The sequence below is a fragment of the Hyaena hyaena genome, unplaced genomic scaffold (genome assembly GCF_003009895.1).
Source record: "Hyaena hyaena isolate Hyena2069 unplaced genomic scaffold, ASM300989v1 scaffold_1123, whole genome shotgun sequence".
Classification (NCBI taxonomy): domain Eukaryota; kingdom Metazoa; phylum Chordata; class Mammalia; order Carnivora; family Hyaenidae; genus Hyaena; species Hyaena hyaena.
The window spans coordinates 322,139-337,571 of record NW_024081756.1 but is presented as its reverse complement, the minus strand read 5'-3'; the positions used below and the strand labels follow the sequence as shown (position 1 = coordinate 337,571).

At 35.7% G+C, this 15,433-nt stretch overlaps 1 protein-coding gene across 1 annotated transcript in view; it reads right to left on the bottom strand.

Moving 5' to 3' along the window:
- Positions 1-15,433, bottom strand: part of TTN (titin) — a 274,001-nt gene that overhangs the window by 128,902 nt on the left and 129,666 nt on the right. Inside the window, 14 exon segments of the mRNA XM_039222380.1 lie at positions 155-241; positions 1,178-1,264; positions 1,472-1,555; positions 1,639-1,722; positions 2,233-2,319; positions 8,427-8,504; positions 9,291-9,371; positions 10,210-10,500; positions 10,632-10,721; positions 10,999-11,067; positions 11,688-11,765; positions 12,326-12,418; positions 13,057-13,131; positions 13,903-13,977. Coding sequence (XP_039078311.1) covers positions 155-241; positions 1,178-1,264; positions 1,472-1,555; positions 1,639-1,722; positions 2,233-2,319; positions 8,427-8,504; positions 9,291-9,371; positions 10,210-10,500; positions 10,632-10,721; positions 10,999-11,067; positions 11,688-11,765; positions 12,326-12,418; positions 13,057-13,131; positions 13,903-13,977 — 1,359 coding nt within the window.

Sequence of the window (15,433 nt, the reverse complement as noted above, 5' to 3'; positions counted from 1 at the left end):
CTTTCTTTTCAGGGACAATTTCTTCAGGAACTTCAGGCACTTAAAAGATATTAGTAAAATTACAATTAGGAATTATGAAGACTCCTGGAACAAGATATTTTCAAGAGCGGAAGAGTTGGTCTTTTTAAGCCTAAAGTCAGTCGGTGACAAGTACCTTTAACAGGTGCTGGGACTTCAGGCTTTTTAGGAGGCGCCACAACCACTTTCTTTTCAGGGACAACTTCTTTGGGAGCCTCGGGCACTTAAAAGATATTAGTAAAATTACACTTAGGAGTTAAGAGACTGCTAGAACAAAATATTTTCAAAAGCAGAGGGTTACATCTTCTTAAGCCCAAGTACCTGGAACAGGTGGGACTTCGGGCTTTTGAGGAGGCACCACTGGTGCTTTCTTTTCAGGGACAACTTCTTGAGGAACTTCAGGCACTTGAAAGATATTAGTAGTTTTACATTTAGATTAATGAGGACAACGGACTAAAAACCTTTCCAAGAGTAGGAGAGGTATTTCTTCTGTAGATAAGGATAGGAGTGAAAAATACCTGAAACTGGTGGGGCTTCTGGTTTTTTGGGTGGTGCCCTGGGGAATTTCTGCTCTGGAACAACTTCTCGAGGAACTTCAGGCACTTGAAAGATATTAGTAGTTTTAAACGAGTAGTTAATGACAAGCTATAGGCTAAAATTATTCTCAAGAATAGAAGAGATATTTCTTCTTCCAAATGAAGTCAGGGCTAATATGTACCTGTGACAGGTGGGGTGTCTGGTTTTTTGGGTGGTGCCTTGGGAATTATCTTTTCTGGGACAACTTCTTGAGCAACTTCAGGCACTTGAAAGATATTAGAATTTTTAGAATTTATGAGTGATGAAGGCATATATTACAATGACTGTGAAGAGTACAAGATAGTAGTTTTTCTTCTTAACAAGGTATGGGGATAAATACCTTCAGCAGGTGGGGCTTCTGGTTTTTTGGGCACAACCACAGATAATTTCTTTTCGGGTACAACTTCTTTAGGAGCTTCAAGAACTTTGAAGATATTAGTATCTTTTAGTAAGAGATTATAAAGGTAGATTACCGACAACACATTTACCCACACAAAGACAATTTATGGACTGGCGTACACATCTATACACACTTTTCCCAGTCCCCTGGAGCAGGTGAGCAACAACGTGAAAGGATAAATACCTTTAGCAGGTGGAGCTTCCGGCTTTTTGGGAGGAGCCGCAGGTACTTTCTTCTCAGGGATGACTTTCTTTGGTGGCACCTCAGGCACTTCAAAGATATTGGTAATTTGTGTTTAGAAAAGGTGAAAAAAATTGGGTGACTATACCATGTAATTATACACTAAGATATTTTGGTTAACTCCTGACTTTCTTTTCCTTACAATTATATCACCTTTATGTTGTGATATTTATATATATAATTTTCTAGCTAAAATGACATTGTTTTTCTTCCTAGTATGTATAGCTTTGACATTACCTGCAGGGGGCGGACTTTCCGGTTTGGGAGGAATAACTTCAGGCACCTTCTTTTCCGGAACAGCTGGCTTCGGCACCTCGGGTACTTTAAAGACATTCATATTTTCATGATTAGACAGAGTAGAGACAAATGGACAGTATCAAACACAGTGGCATGGGGGTGACTACCTTTGGCTGGTGGGACTTCAGGCTTTTTAGGAGGCGCCACAGCCACTTTCTTTTCAGGGACAACTTCTTTGGGAGCCTCAGGCACTTAAAAGATAGTAGCAAAATCACACTTAGTTGTTATGAAGAGCACTGGAGCAAGGTATTTTCAAGAGCAGAAGAGTGAGGTCTTTATAAGCCTAAGGCTGGTGACAAGTACCTTTAGCAGGTGGTGGGACTTCGGGCTTTTTAGGAGGTGCCACAGCCACTTTCTTTTCAGGGACAACTTCTTTGGGAGCCTCGGGCACTTAAAAGATAGTAGCAAAATTACACTTAGTTGTTATGACGAGCACTGGAGCAAGGTATTTTCAAGAGCAGAAGAGTGAGGTCTTTATAAGCCTAAGGCTGGTGACAAGTACCTTTAGCAGGTGGTGGGACTTCGGGCTTTTTAGGAGGTGCCACAGCCACTTTCTTTTCAGGGACAACTTCTTTGGGAGCCTCGGGCACTTAAAAGATAGTAGCAAAATTACACTTAGTTGTTATGACGAGCACTGGAGCAAGGTATTTTCAAGAGCAGAAGAGTGAGGTCTTTATAAGCCTAAGGTTGGTGACAAATACCTTTAACAGGTGGTGGAACTTCAGGCTTTTTAGGAGGCACCACTGGCGCTTTCTTTTCAGGGACAATTTCTTGAGGAACTTCAGGCACTTAAAAGAGATTAGTAAAATCACATGTAAGCATTGTGAGACTGCCAGAACAAAATATTTCCAAGAGCAGAAGAATTATATCTTTTTAAACCTAAGACTGGTGACAACTACCTTCAATAGGTGGGACTTCGGGCTTTTTAGGAGGAGCCACAGCCACTTTCTTTTCAGGGACAACTTCTTTAGGAGTCTTGGGCACTTTGAAGATATTAGTAAGTTTACACGTGAGTCACAAGGATCAACACAGACAAGAACTGCATTTATTACATCACAAGAACTTTCAAGTTCAGTAAGGTGGTTCTTTCCATTGCCCTCCCTACCCCACCTTAAAAAGTAGTTTAGAATGTACCTTTGACAGGTACGACATCAGGCTTTTGGGGAGGATACACTGTCTTTTCTGGGACAACTTCTTCGGGAGCCTCTGGCACTTTAAAGATATTAATATTTTTACATTTAGGAGTTCCAAGAATTAGTACAAACAGGAAACACATTTATACATGAAAAGACATTTTCCCCCAAATTCTAAGCTTCCAGCAACATATACCTTCATCATGAAGAACTTCAGGCTTTTTGCGAGGAAGCACATATGTTTTCTTTTCAGGGACAATTTCTTGGGGAGCTTCCAGCACTTTAAGAAATTAGTATTTTAACATTTAGTGTGTTGAAGATCACTAGGAACAGCAAAATATTTTCAAGACTACAAGAGCTATTTCTTCTTCAGCTTGAGGGCATGGTAACTTGTACCTTTAACTGAAGGAGGTTCTCTTTTTTTGGAAGGAACTCTCTTTGCACGATCAACTTCTTGAGGAGCTTCAGGCACTTTAAAGATATTAGTGTTTCACATTTAAGATTTAAAATTGTTAGTGAAAACAGTAACCATGATAAGTTAGCAATAGCAAATGTAGATTTCTAGAAGTCTCTTCTTTGCTTGTCCATTATTGAGAAAAGGCGCTCACCCTTCCCTAGCATCTGGCATAGTTCCTGTGACACTGCGTACCCTCCTTACTAAGTATTTGTTGAATGAATACTCATAGTAGAAGAGGTTTCTGTTTTAAGAGGAACACCCATGAGTATTTTCTTCTGAGAGGGAACTTCAGGTACAGCTTTGGGTGCTTTAAAGATATTTATATGTTTATGTTTATGTGTTATGAAGAACATGGTTTTAGGAGCTGAGGTCAGAGCATCTCTTCTTCAGGACCTGTTCACAGGTATCACATACCTTGTACAGGGAGAGGTTCTGGCTCTTCAGGAACATCTTCAGATACTTGTATTTCAGCAGCAACTTCCTCCATAGCTTCTGGTGATTTGAAGATATTAGTATCATACTTAGAGGTTAAGGGCCAGTGAAGACATTAGTTAACTGACATTAGACATTAACTGAACCAAAGTGATATTTCTGGCTAAATGGGTGCTTCTTTTAAAAACTGGATGGGGTATAAAGTTTTGAAGAAAGAAGTCAAGTCTTAATTGTCTTTGTTTATCATTTCCCAGCTCCCTAGCACTATACACACCATAGGCATTTATGAAATGAATGAAGGTAGGAATGATAGAATGAATGATACCTTTACTGGAAGGCGTTTCAATTTCAGGGGGAGCAGCCTTGGGTGTTTTCTTTACAGGGACAGCTTCTTGAAGTGATTCAGGCACTTTAAAGATATTAATGCATTGTACTTCAGAGTGATGAAGAGTTTTAGTCCTAACTCAACCTACAGAACGTCCCAGCCTGGGAGGCCTCCCTGCTCCCCGCACCGGATTTTTTGGTAATGGTAAGATACATGCTTATCAGGAGCATGTATTTCTTGGTCAATTCAGGTACTATCAATATTAGTAATTTTATTTCTTGGAATGGTAGATGCATAGAAAATTAGATCATGGAAAATTAGCTTCAAGTGAGAAAAACTGATTTTGTAATTAATGATGTACTTTTAGCTATTTGAGGAGAACAAAACTCTTTCTTTCTTATCTGGATTGGCCTCATTTTGGACCCCTACCTTAGGCACTTTAGAAAGGTGCTTGTTTTTCAAGTATGGGAGACAGGAGAATGACCTAAAGTTGTAGACTGAAAAAATCATGTCAAAGTGTTTGGATATTCTTTACAGAAAATCATGGATATCATAAAGAAATTGTTATGCTGGATGTCTTAAAACTTTCTCATCTTTTGATTTACTTAAAAAAAAAACCCACTCAAAATGGAAAAATGTAGGACTCTTTCAAAATAAAAGACAATAAGAGGAGCAACTAAGTATTCAGTACAGATTTCCAACTTTAATGAGTTTTAACTGCCTTGGTTTTAGAAGGCTCTCAGATGGAGAGGATACTACAGAAAAAACTGCTGCTCACAGTCACTGAACTTCATATTTTATTGTCTTTAAGACATGGTTTTCTGAAAATATTTCTGTATTTAAGTCTTATGGGAAAATAATTATTTCAAATTGATATGCTTGTTTTTAGTAGTAACTTTATTTTAATAGAAAAGCAATTCTAATGGGCAGTTTTGTTATATCCTGCAATTTCAACCCCATGGAGAGTTGAACTGCTGATTTATAGCCTACAACCAAGCACCTCTGTCATTTAATGGCACTGATATCTGCTTTAAAGGGGGTGTAAACCAACTCAATCTAGTTTTGGGGATGTAAATGTTTTAAGTGGTCTTGTGTAGATTTTTTTCCTAGCTATTCTGATTTTTTTTTTTCTTTTTTGGGAAACAATAATAGTAATAGTATTCCTACTGAAGAACCCATCTGGGTCACATCTAACATTATATGTATTCATATACTACGTGAAGGCCTCACAGATTAAACTTTATAGCCCAAGTATCTTCCATTTAGATAAGTTAAAGATCTTTTCTCCTCTATTTTCTGTTGAAAACTCATAGGAACTTGTATATACCTAGTCGAGCTTCTGCTTTGAGGGACCCCACTTCTCTGAAATGGTAGCATTTGGGGCTTTCAAGATATTAGTATATTTGCATGGGTTAAGTACAACTACAGTCATGAGATATGAAAATCAACTTTCTTCTGGCTTGTACCTTTCGGTGGTGGTGTTTTTCTTCTTTTAACAACAGGAGCTTGCCGCTCTGGAAGACCTTCCTTGGAGACTTCCAACTCTTTAAAGATATTAGTATTTTTTAGTTGAGAAAAGACAAAGACATGAAGACACAACATGTTAAGAAGGTTATATATGTTAACATATATTATAACTTTAACTTCGAAATTTAGTATTTGTTCTAATTATTTATTCTTGTACATTGTATGAGTGGAAGTCTTTTGGGGGAAGGGGCAGGCAAGTCATAGAAAGTTCCTTGTCTTGGGTACATTGGGTGCCCTAAAGATATTAGTATTTTAGTGTTAGAGGTTCTGAGAACCTACACAAAACACTAAATGTATCTTGCAGACTGAAGAAGAAAGATTCTCTTATTTAGATTTTCATAACTAAGAATTATACCTTGAGTTGGAGGGTGCTCTGGAAATTGGGGAACAGCCTCAGGTAGTTCCTCCTCCAGAAAAACTTCTCTGGTTGTATCAGGCTCTTTAAAGATATTAGTAGGTTTACACTTAGAAGTTGTAAAAACAGTGAATTATATAACATACAATTTTTGAGTCTTGAATCCAAAGTTATTCATCCAAGTTTGAGATTGTTGAGATGTACCTTTAGTTGCTGGTGTTTCTCTCTTTTTTGGAATAGTCACATGTATTTTGTCTTCTGGAACAATTTTCTTCAGTGGCTCAGGAACTTAAAAGATATGAGTATAGTTATATTTATAAACAGTGAAGGAAAAGATTGAGGCTTTAAAATGAGCCAAAATATAAATTTTCTTCAGATCAGATCACTGGTGTTATATACCTTTTGCTAGTTTGGTTTTTGTCTTTTGAGGAAGAGTCACAAGTACTTTTTCTTCTGAGGTGGATTCTTCAGATACTTCATAAACTTTAAAGATATTAGTATTTATACAATTAAGGGAATTTCAAGGCAATGACAAACAGTATTAAGAAAACATGATACATAATACACACTCACCACCCAAGTTACCAGCAGTACATAGACATAAACTAGTAACAATAACACATTGGCTAAGAGAATGCTCCATTCACAGTTCTATCATACAGAACCCTCATTTATTAGGATGATAAAATCGAGGAATTCACTGGCCAAGGACTATATAATTCTACTTTGCAGAAAGTTATTGGTAAAACTGTCCTGTTGCTCTTAATTTTTTTTTTCATAAAGAACAGGTTGGATATTGAGTTGCACACTGAGAATTCTCTTATACGTGACCTACTGGAAATTCATGTAATTTCCTTTTCCAGAACCCTAGTTTGCTATCATCTCAAATAATATCTGGTTTATGGCCATATGGTTTAATAACCACTTGGGGATTGGAAGCAGGAAAGAAAAAGAAAAATAATTAAATCTTTGGAAATAAGAAAAATGAAAAAAATAAAGCTTTTTCCAGCTTTTAGAAAAAAAGGCTGGCTGATGACAATAACCAAACTCAAGCATAGAAAAGGTATTCAAAGGAGGGAGTCATCATATATTTTTATCCCAACCTAGTATTAAAGACCAAAAAATGGGCTAAAGCAGGGAACTTTTTAGGTTAAAATAAACGAAAGAATATCAGAACTATTGGCATTTTTTTGGATTAAAATAAAGGAAAGACTATCTTGACTTCTGGCATTTTCACTATTCAGATTATTGAACAGTATTCTATTCAGAATATTTTATTATTCATATTTCATATTCTCAAATTATTTAATCATAATTTTGCATAAAAGCAAAAAAAAATGGCTTGGGAATTCTTTTGACATTGTAATGGTCTTATAAATCTATAGTCATTGGAGCAGTATTGCCAAAATACTTCCAGTGACGGCCATGAAGAGTAGAAAAATAATAATGGGGCATTTTGAATCCATAAAATCCAATTAAAATATTACTATGAAGTTAAAGTAAGTTACTTCATGGCCCGAGGAACTAAAACGCTTCAAAGCTGAAGATATTTGTACACATAAGAGGTTAACAAGACAAGACGATGACAAATGCAGCGAGGCAAATGACTTTTCTAAAATTGGGCAATGTTTCAGGACTATTAGTTTTTTTAAACTGGTGAGGAGATATACCTTGTCTGTGGCAAGTAACCTTTCAAATTATTTAATTTTGGCCAAATATTTTTTGGCATGTTAGGCTTTTATAAGGTATTAGTATAATTATTTTTAAAAGCTGTGAAGACAAACACAACTGAAACCAAAGAGAAGCACCAATTTTTTCTACACTCACTGTACATCGTTGTGTCTTCAGAAAGAGCTATAGGTGATTTTTCTTCTTGAATACTTTTCTTAGGCACCTCAGGAACTTTAAAGATATTAGTATATTAAGTTTTATAAATAACAAATATGCTAAGAATGTAAAGAAGCAAAATACAAGGATTTACCATCACACACATTCATTTTAAACTGTGAATAACTAAACAAAGAGTCATTTCATGTTGTGATTAGTATCAGTGTATACCTTTAGTTGGTGGAACTTCAGGCTTTCTAGGAACAGCTTCACGAACTTTTTCTTCTGGAACAGTTTTCTTGGGTACTTCAGGTGCTTTAAAGATATTTGTTTATTTTATTTTTAAAAATAATAATTGGGTCTAAAATATCAAGACAAAGAGGGGATCTAACAAGAATACCAAGAATTCCAAAATCATAAGCCAACTAAACACACAGTGCATCTCTCTGGATTGCCTTGTCGATGAGTTCTCGATTTGTCATATTAAAAATACTTTGTCCTTGGGGTATAGCATCATTTTCTATTGTTATTTGGAATTTTTGTTTCCAGAGCTTCTTGGCAACAGCTTCCAACATAAATTATTTTTGAAAGAAGTTGAAGGGGTCAACATCACTTGTTGTTTAAGAAGAGGATCAACAATAACAACATTTAGGCGTATGCCTTTGTTTCCAGAGGGTCATCACAAAAAAGAAGACTATGTTTTAGAATATAAACTGCAGGTTACATAATTCAGCTATATCGTGGCACTGAGGGAAGAATGATCTCTCTTTCTCTCTGCTCCGCAGTCAGTGAATAAAAGGGGGTTTTATATTAGTGGTGAAATCAGCAAAGGCAGGTACCTTTAGCTGGTGGAAATTTGGGCTCTTCAGGAACACGTACTTTTTCTTCTACCACAATTTTCTTGGGCACTTCAGGTACTTTAAAGATAGCAGTAATAATTTCTTTTACTTTTAAACATTCATAGAGATTTGTAACAAGCAGAACATAAGAAAAATGTAAACACAAAACATGACATAGTCACAATATAAAAGAGTTATCACTTTATCACATATATTACAATACTTAAAATGAGTTGAATTTTGATAACAAATATGACAACAGAGATCCAGAAGAATTTCCCATGTTAGAATCGTTAAGAATTTGACCAGAAAAATTAAGAAGACACTGTCAGCTGGTACTACTTCTGCTTGTCTTGGTGGAGTAATAGGTACTTTGTTGTCAGTTCTAATGTTCTTAAATGATTCAGGGACTTTAAAGATAGAAGTATATAGTATTTGTTAGATGTTTTTTATTTCTCTTGTAAAACTCAAGAGGTTTTCAAAAATGAACAAAGCAGGGACATTAAACACATGGTCACCATGTATTTATTATTACTAGGTTATTAAAATTAATAATAGGAAAACATGGATTTATCAATAGGCATGTTAGTGAATATACAATTGAACAGTATCAAAGAAGGAAACCTGGGTTTACTATTTGGTTGATAAGGAGGTTTGCTTTGGGTATTTTAGGTATAACAACAGTGATTTTCTCTTTTGGTAGAACTTCCTTTAGACCCTCAACCATTTTAAAGATATTAGTTTGTTTTAGAAATTCCGAAAACACAATACAGAGAAGAAAAACATCAAGGACACAAACTTATAATGCAATCAAGGTACTACTGGACACATAATTAGGTAAGTAGTTTTTCACCAATAAAATACCTTTAGCTGGTGGCTCTTTTCGAGGAACAACTTTAGTGGGTGGTTTTTTTGGAGGAACGACTTTCTCAGATATCTCAGGCCCTTCAAAGATATTAGTGTTTTGATTTAGAATGAGTTCTTAAAGTATTAGGGAGTACTACTAATAAAGTTAGTCCAATGAGGGCTCATAAATGCTTTATCTGCTTATATTTTTTGGATTTGCATCACACCTCAAATAGAGATGTGATTTTGCTAAATTTCATCTCTATTGTAGATTTCCTATGTATACTAAGCACACATGCATACACACATATTCCTTCATATTATACACATATTAATTTGTTCAAGATCTGGAGTGATATTTAAAAGAATTTTATTTGTATTATGGTGTCTCCTCAAAAAATACTAGAATGGATGGTGTTACCAATGCTTCATTTATTTCCTTAATGTTATTTCTCTAATGAAAATACCATAAAATGGTGGAAGCTTTTGATACGGAATGATCACTTTGTGAACAGATGACTCAAGTTAACAAAGCAATAATTGTATTGCCTGAGCATGCAAATTCTTCAGTGAACTGAGGAACTTCTTTTTCACTCAACTGATAACCTTAGTCAGATATTTTGGTACCTGTAACAATCATGTAACAGTCTATTCTTAGCTAGATTCAAAAAAGAATCTATAAATTCATACAGTGAGCTCCATAGATAAGTAGATATCAAATACTATTATCGTGTCTGCTAAATTATATTCTGTATGGTTAATCTCCATATTAATCTTTGTATCAAATAGTTGAAGCTCATGCTTAAAGCATTCACTGATTTTAAGTTGGAAACTAAGTAGGTTTCTAGTGTTCCAAACTGAACATGAAATGCACTTAAAAAAAAGTGAGTGAGAGCAAGATATAACAATGTGTAATATCTACAGAATTCTCCTATACCTTTAGGTGGGGCTTTCGGTTTTTCATATACTTCCACTTCTTCAGCCTCTAAAACTTCTATTACCCTATGGACCTCTTCAGCTTTGTGTACTTCTTCAACTCTACGTTGTTCCACTTTAATGAATTCTTCCACTTCATGGAATTCTTCTTCTTCAAAATATTCTTCAACTTCACGGAACTCTTCCTCAAGATATTCTACTGGTGTCTCCACTACTTCTAATTCTGTTCTTTCTTGTACAACTTCCTCTTTGTGGAAGGCAACTGATATTTTTTCTTCAAGGACAGTCCTCCCTGAAAGAGCATCTATTTTAAGAAATTTGTCTTTTTTTTTAAACACAAGAGAAATGAAGATGTAAATTCAAAATACAGAATAAAAACAACATGCAACAATTAGTGAAGATCAAAGATCTTTCCGAAAATACCTTTAGCTGGGGGAACAGCTTCTTTTTTAGGCACAGGGACTCTCTTTTCTGCAATTTTCTTTTCTGGGACTTTCTTTTGTACTTCAGGCACTTTAAAGATACAGTTTTAATATTTAGGACTGTCAAGAGCAAATTTGCATAGACAAAAGACACCAAAACAGGCAAGATACAAAGACATAAACATAAAAATCTTTTTTTAAATTAAAAAAAAATTCTATTCTTTTTAAGGAGGCTCCATACCCAACATGGGGCTTGAACTCATGACCCTAAGATCAAGAGATGATTGAGCCAGCCAGGCACCCCAAACATAAAAAATCTTAATGAGAATATATCAACAGGAAGTTTTGGCTTATAAGAGAATATGTACCTTTGGCGGGAGGTGGTTCTTTTTTCTGAACAGGAACAGGTACTTTTTCCTCAGGAACCTTCTTTGGCACTTTAAAGATATTAGGCATTTCTGTTAGCTGACAATACTCAATAATAAACATGAAATAAAAACAGCAAAAACAACATCTTTAATAATCAAAGTTTAAGAAGACACTCCATACTACATGACACCAATTTTATAGGCAATAAAGATATTTTCCCAGATCACTTATTTGTGCTAACCAAACCTTAGAAGACATGTCCATAAGAACCTGTGCTGGTTTATTATTTTTTTTAAATAGCAGGGATTATCTGCTAATTATGTATAGTATATGTAATTTTAGTAACATGAGAAAATGTTATGTAATGGAATAAAATTTATGAATGGAATGTGGGGAAGAAGAATCTATTGTTATGTATATAAGTATAAAGATGTACTAATTAACAGTAAAATTCTCAGCTATTAAGAATGAGAAATCTCTGGAATAATATATACACACATAATCATTCATTAACATTCCAAAAAAGGCTAAAGATATGCAATGGGTTACAGTTTTTCCTAGCCCTTAATCAATTTCATAAGTTTGCTATTTAAATGAATCTAAAGAAAGCAGTCAGAAAACTAATTCGTTTTTTTAAAAAGAACATTAACTGGAATTTAAAGATGTTATTAATTGAGATTTGCTATACCTTTGGTTGGTGGTGGCTCCACTTTTTTAGGAACAGGAGTAGGTGCTTCAGGTACTGCTTTCCTAACCACTGGAGGCACTTAAAAGGTATTATATTGACATTTTGAAAAATGACATGCAATGAACAGAGTAACATCCACATATGCAAAAAATAACACAAAGCACTGACTCATTTTTAAAAGATATTAGCAACCCAAATGGTATTTATATATATGAAGTAGCAACTTTAAAGGTGAGAAAGCTATTATTTCTTAATCCTATTGGCAAATTAATATCAGTTAATGCAAAAGCTGTCATAGTCTACAGGAATAATAGGCTAAGAATTATTCTAAAAAGTAAACAACACAGAAATAGATTTCCCTCCACTTTAATACTGAATAAAAACCTAAAAGCTAGAAACTGGGAGGAACTGTCATAATAGGGCCTACCCACAAAATATTGAAGTGCTGATAACACAAGAATTGTATTGTGGATGCAATAGAAAAGCTGGGGGAAGGGAAGGGACACTTTAGGTGCTATTAATTATCGATCTTCAATTTATCGATGATAAGATATAAGAAAAGTATACGAAGAACAGTATTAGATTTAGACATACTCTGGGAAAGATTTTCAACATCCAATTCCTAAAAGTAGCTGTACCTCTAGGTGGCGCCACCTCCTCAACTTCTTCTATGCTAGGCGGTTCTTCTGGGATCTCTTCTTCTGGGATAGGCTCTTCCGGTTCCTCATACACTTTAAAAAGATTATTATTTTGTAAATAATAATTCGTTTTGAATATTAGGCTAAAATGATATATTTGATAACAGAGGTTGTCATAACCATGGGTAGGTCATAGCTCAACCTTTTTCCAGTGCGTGAGAACTCACTAGCCCTTGAAAAACATCTATGGTGTCTTCAAAATATGTTAGGCCCTTCCCAGAATTTCAGAGTTGGAAAAGATGTCAAAGAGAATTTAGTAGGAATTATTATTATTATTTTTAAATAGAAGTGGCCTTGTTTGAAGGCAAACATTCACTTAGCGGTAGAAGTCAGATTTTTCTATATCAACTACTCAGGCTTAACTGGGAATTTCTTTTGGGTGGGTTTATCCCACTATTGCCAACCACAGCATTTGATGAAAAACTCCCCATGACAAATACAGTTTCCTTTCCAAAAGTATAATTAAAAGAAAACAAACAAACAAATAGGCTACACATGTAAGAAAAGAGAGTCAGATGATTTTAACTGGCCTGCCCAATTTCTATTAGGTAAATAATAATTTCTTTTGGAGTCTGAATATGTTTATTTTCTGAAGTGAAATGTACATTTGTCTCCTTCAAATATTAGACAATGATGACTTGGAAAATCTATTTTCTTAGAAAGTCATCTACCTTCAGTTGGTGGAACTTCCTCTTCTTCAGGGAGAATGATTCGTCTTTCTTCCACTTTCTTAGGTACTTCAGGAACTTAAAAGATATTTATCGTTTTAGGCATTTAGAACGCAAGAACCAAAGAAGAGCACATAAAGACCGTTTCCCATTTTTCAACACAAGGTAGTAAATATCAAAATACACATGCACAAGATGAAGCACTGAGATTTCACAGAATCAGCTATTGAAACAAAAATAAAGAGGTTTGTGATTTAAGACTAAGAGCCCATTAAAGAGATACTCTACTGTTTATTGCTGGAGCCTCTACATTTTTAGGAAGAGCAATAGGTACTTCACGGACTGGCTTCCTAGTTACTTCGGGCTCTTTGAAGATAGATTAGTGTTTTTATTTTTCAGAAGTAACATACATAAAGAGCCAACGTAAAATACACAAAGTCGAAAAAAATGACATAGCACAAACATGCTTGCAACAGGGTCACAAGTGGGGAATGCAAATGACAGACCATACAAAGCAGACGTGTATGCTGAATGTCCTGTGCGGACAGCATCACAGTTCAACGTTGGTACAACAAACACATTCCTGTTTTGGGGTGAGGTACCTTTGGCAGGAGGAGCCACTGCTTTCTTAAGACCAGGAGGAGGTACCTTCTTTTCTGGTTCAGGTTTCTTAGGCACCACAGGCACTTTAAAGATATTGTTTTATTTTATAATTTAAGTTGCACACACACAGAGACAATAGACACAGTGATAATACAAGCTTAGTAACAGATTATCAAAACAGGACACTTGGACTTTTATGCATAGAAAGAAGTGGCAGTGTCTAATTTGCCTGGGGGTAAGTAGTACCTGTGGCGGGAGGAGCCTCCTCTTTCTTAGGAATGATCGCTTTCTTCTCTGGCACTTTCTTCTTAACCTCAGGCACTTTAAAGACATCATTTCATGTGAAGGATTTATTGTGAGGGACAAAAAAGAGAGAACACAAGAAGGCCACACACAGGAAGAACACATGCAGCAGTTGCTCAGGATAGAGATATAGGGTAGGTCAGGAGCCCAAAGTTATATAAAGAGGCTTTGTAGAGCAAGGGGTCAGTAGCCTATTTGAATATCAGAAGACAGATGCTGTAGTTTTATCCATCTAAATTTCACTAGTAATTTGCTGAATCATTACCTATAAAGTATTTCTGAATCCTTGAAATCTAATGAAAGACCAGCATGGGGCACCTGGGTGGCTCAGTCGGTTAAGCACCCGACTTTGGCTCGGGTCATAATCTTGCTGTTCATGAATCTGAGCTGTCAGCACGGAGCCTGGAGCCTTCTTCAGATTCTGTGTCTCCCTTCCTCTCTCTCTGCCCCTACCCTCCCCCCCTCAAAAAATAAGTAAAAACATCAAAAAAAATTTAATAAAGGAACAGCTTTACCATTTCATTGATTATATGACTAATCTGGTAGGGGGAAGGGTTATCCTTATTTTAGGTAGTGACGCCATGACCTTTTGCAGAAAATATTGAGCTTTAAGGTACAACTATATGGACTTTGCCTGGACTATGGGCTGATCTGGATAACTCATTCAGTGATGGAGCACTTCCACATGACTTACTTTATTTTATCCTCACAATAACATCGGAGCCCACCAGAACTGGTATCAGTCTCCCCATTTTAAAGGAGAAAAACCCGAGGCTCAGGTTGGTTAAAAGGCTTGCTCAGAATAACGCAACAAGGAACAAACCCAAGGCTATAGTCAAAACCTGCTGGGCTACCATTTATATGTATGCATCACAAGACATAAGCTGTTACTCAGTCCTCTTCTTCAATCCTTTTTCTTTTCATCCCAGTGTTACAAAGGCACTTCATATAAATGATTGAAAAATGAAATTTATGAAAATGTATTCATCATATTTTTCAGGTATCTTTTTGTGTTGATAATTTAGCTTTGCAGAATATCTATATGAAAATGATGATGTTTGGGGAACCTGGGTGGCTCAGTTGTTTAGGTGTCCAACTTCAGCCCAGGTCATGATCTCACAGTTTGTGGGTTTGAGCCCCACGTTGGGCTCTGTGCTGCCAGCTCAGAGCCTGGAGACTACTTCAGATTCTGCCTCTCTCTCTCTCTCTGCCCCTCCCCTGCTCATGCTCTCCCTCTCTCTCTTTAAAATGAATAAACATTAAAAAATAAAAAAAATAAAGTTATGATGTTTAATAAAATTATAGGCAACTGGGTAGATAGAACTTCTGTGGCAGTTCTGGGACAATAGTTTCTTTTAACTTTGTTCTTAAATACTGCTTTGCATATAGTGAAAAGTGGATATTGGTGTTCCTGAACACTTTTAGAAATAAAAATATGACTCTTTTATAAATATAATTTTTCCTAAAACCCAGT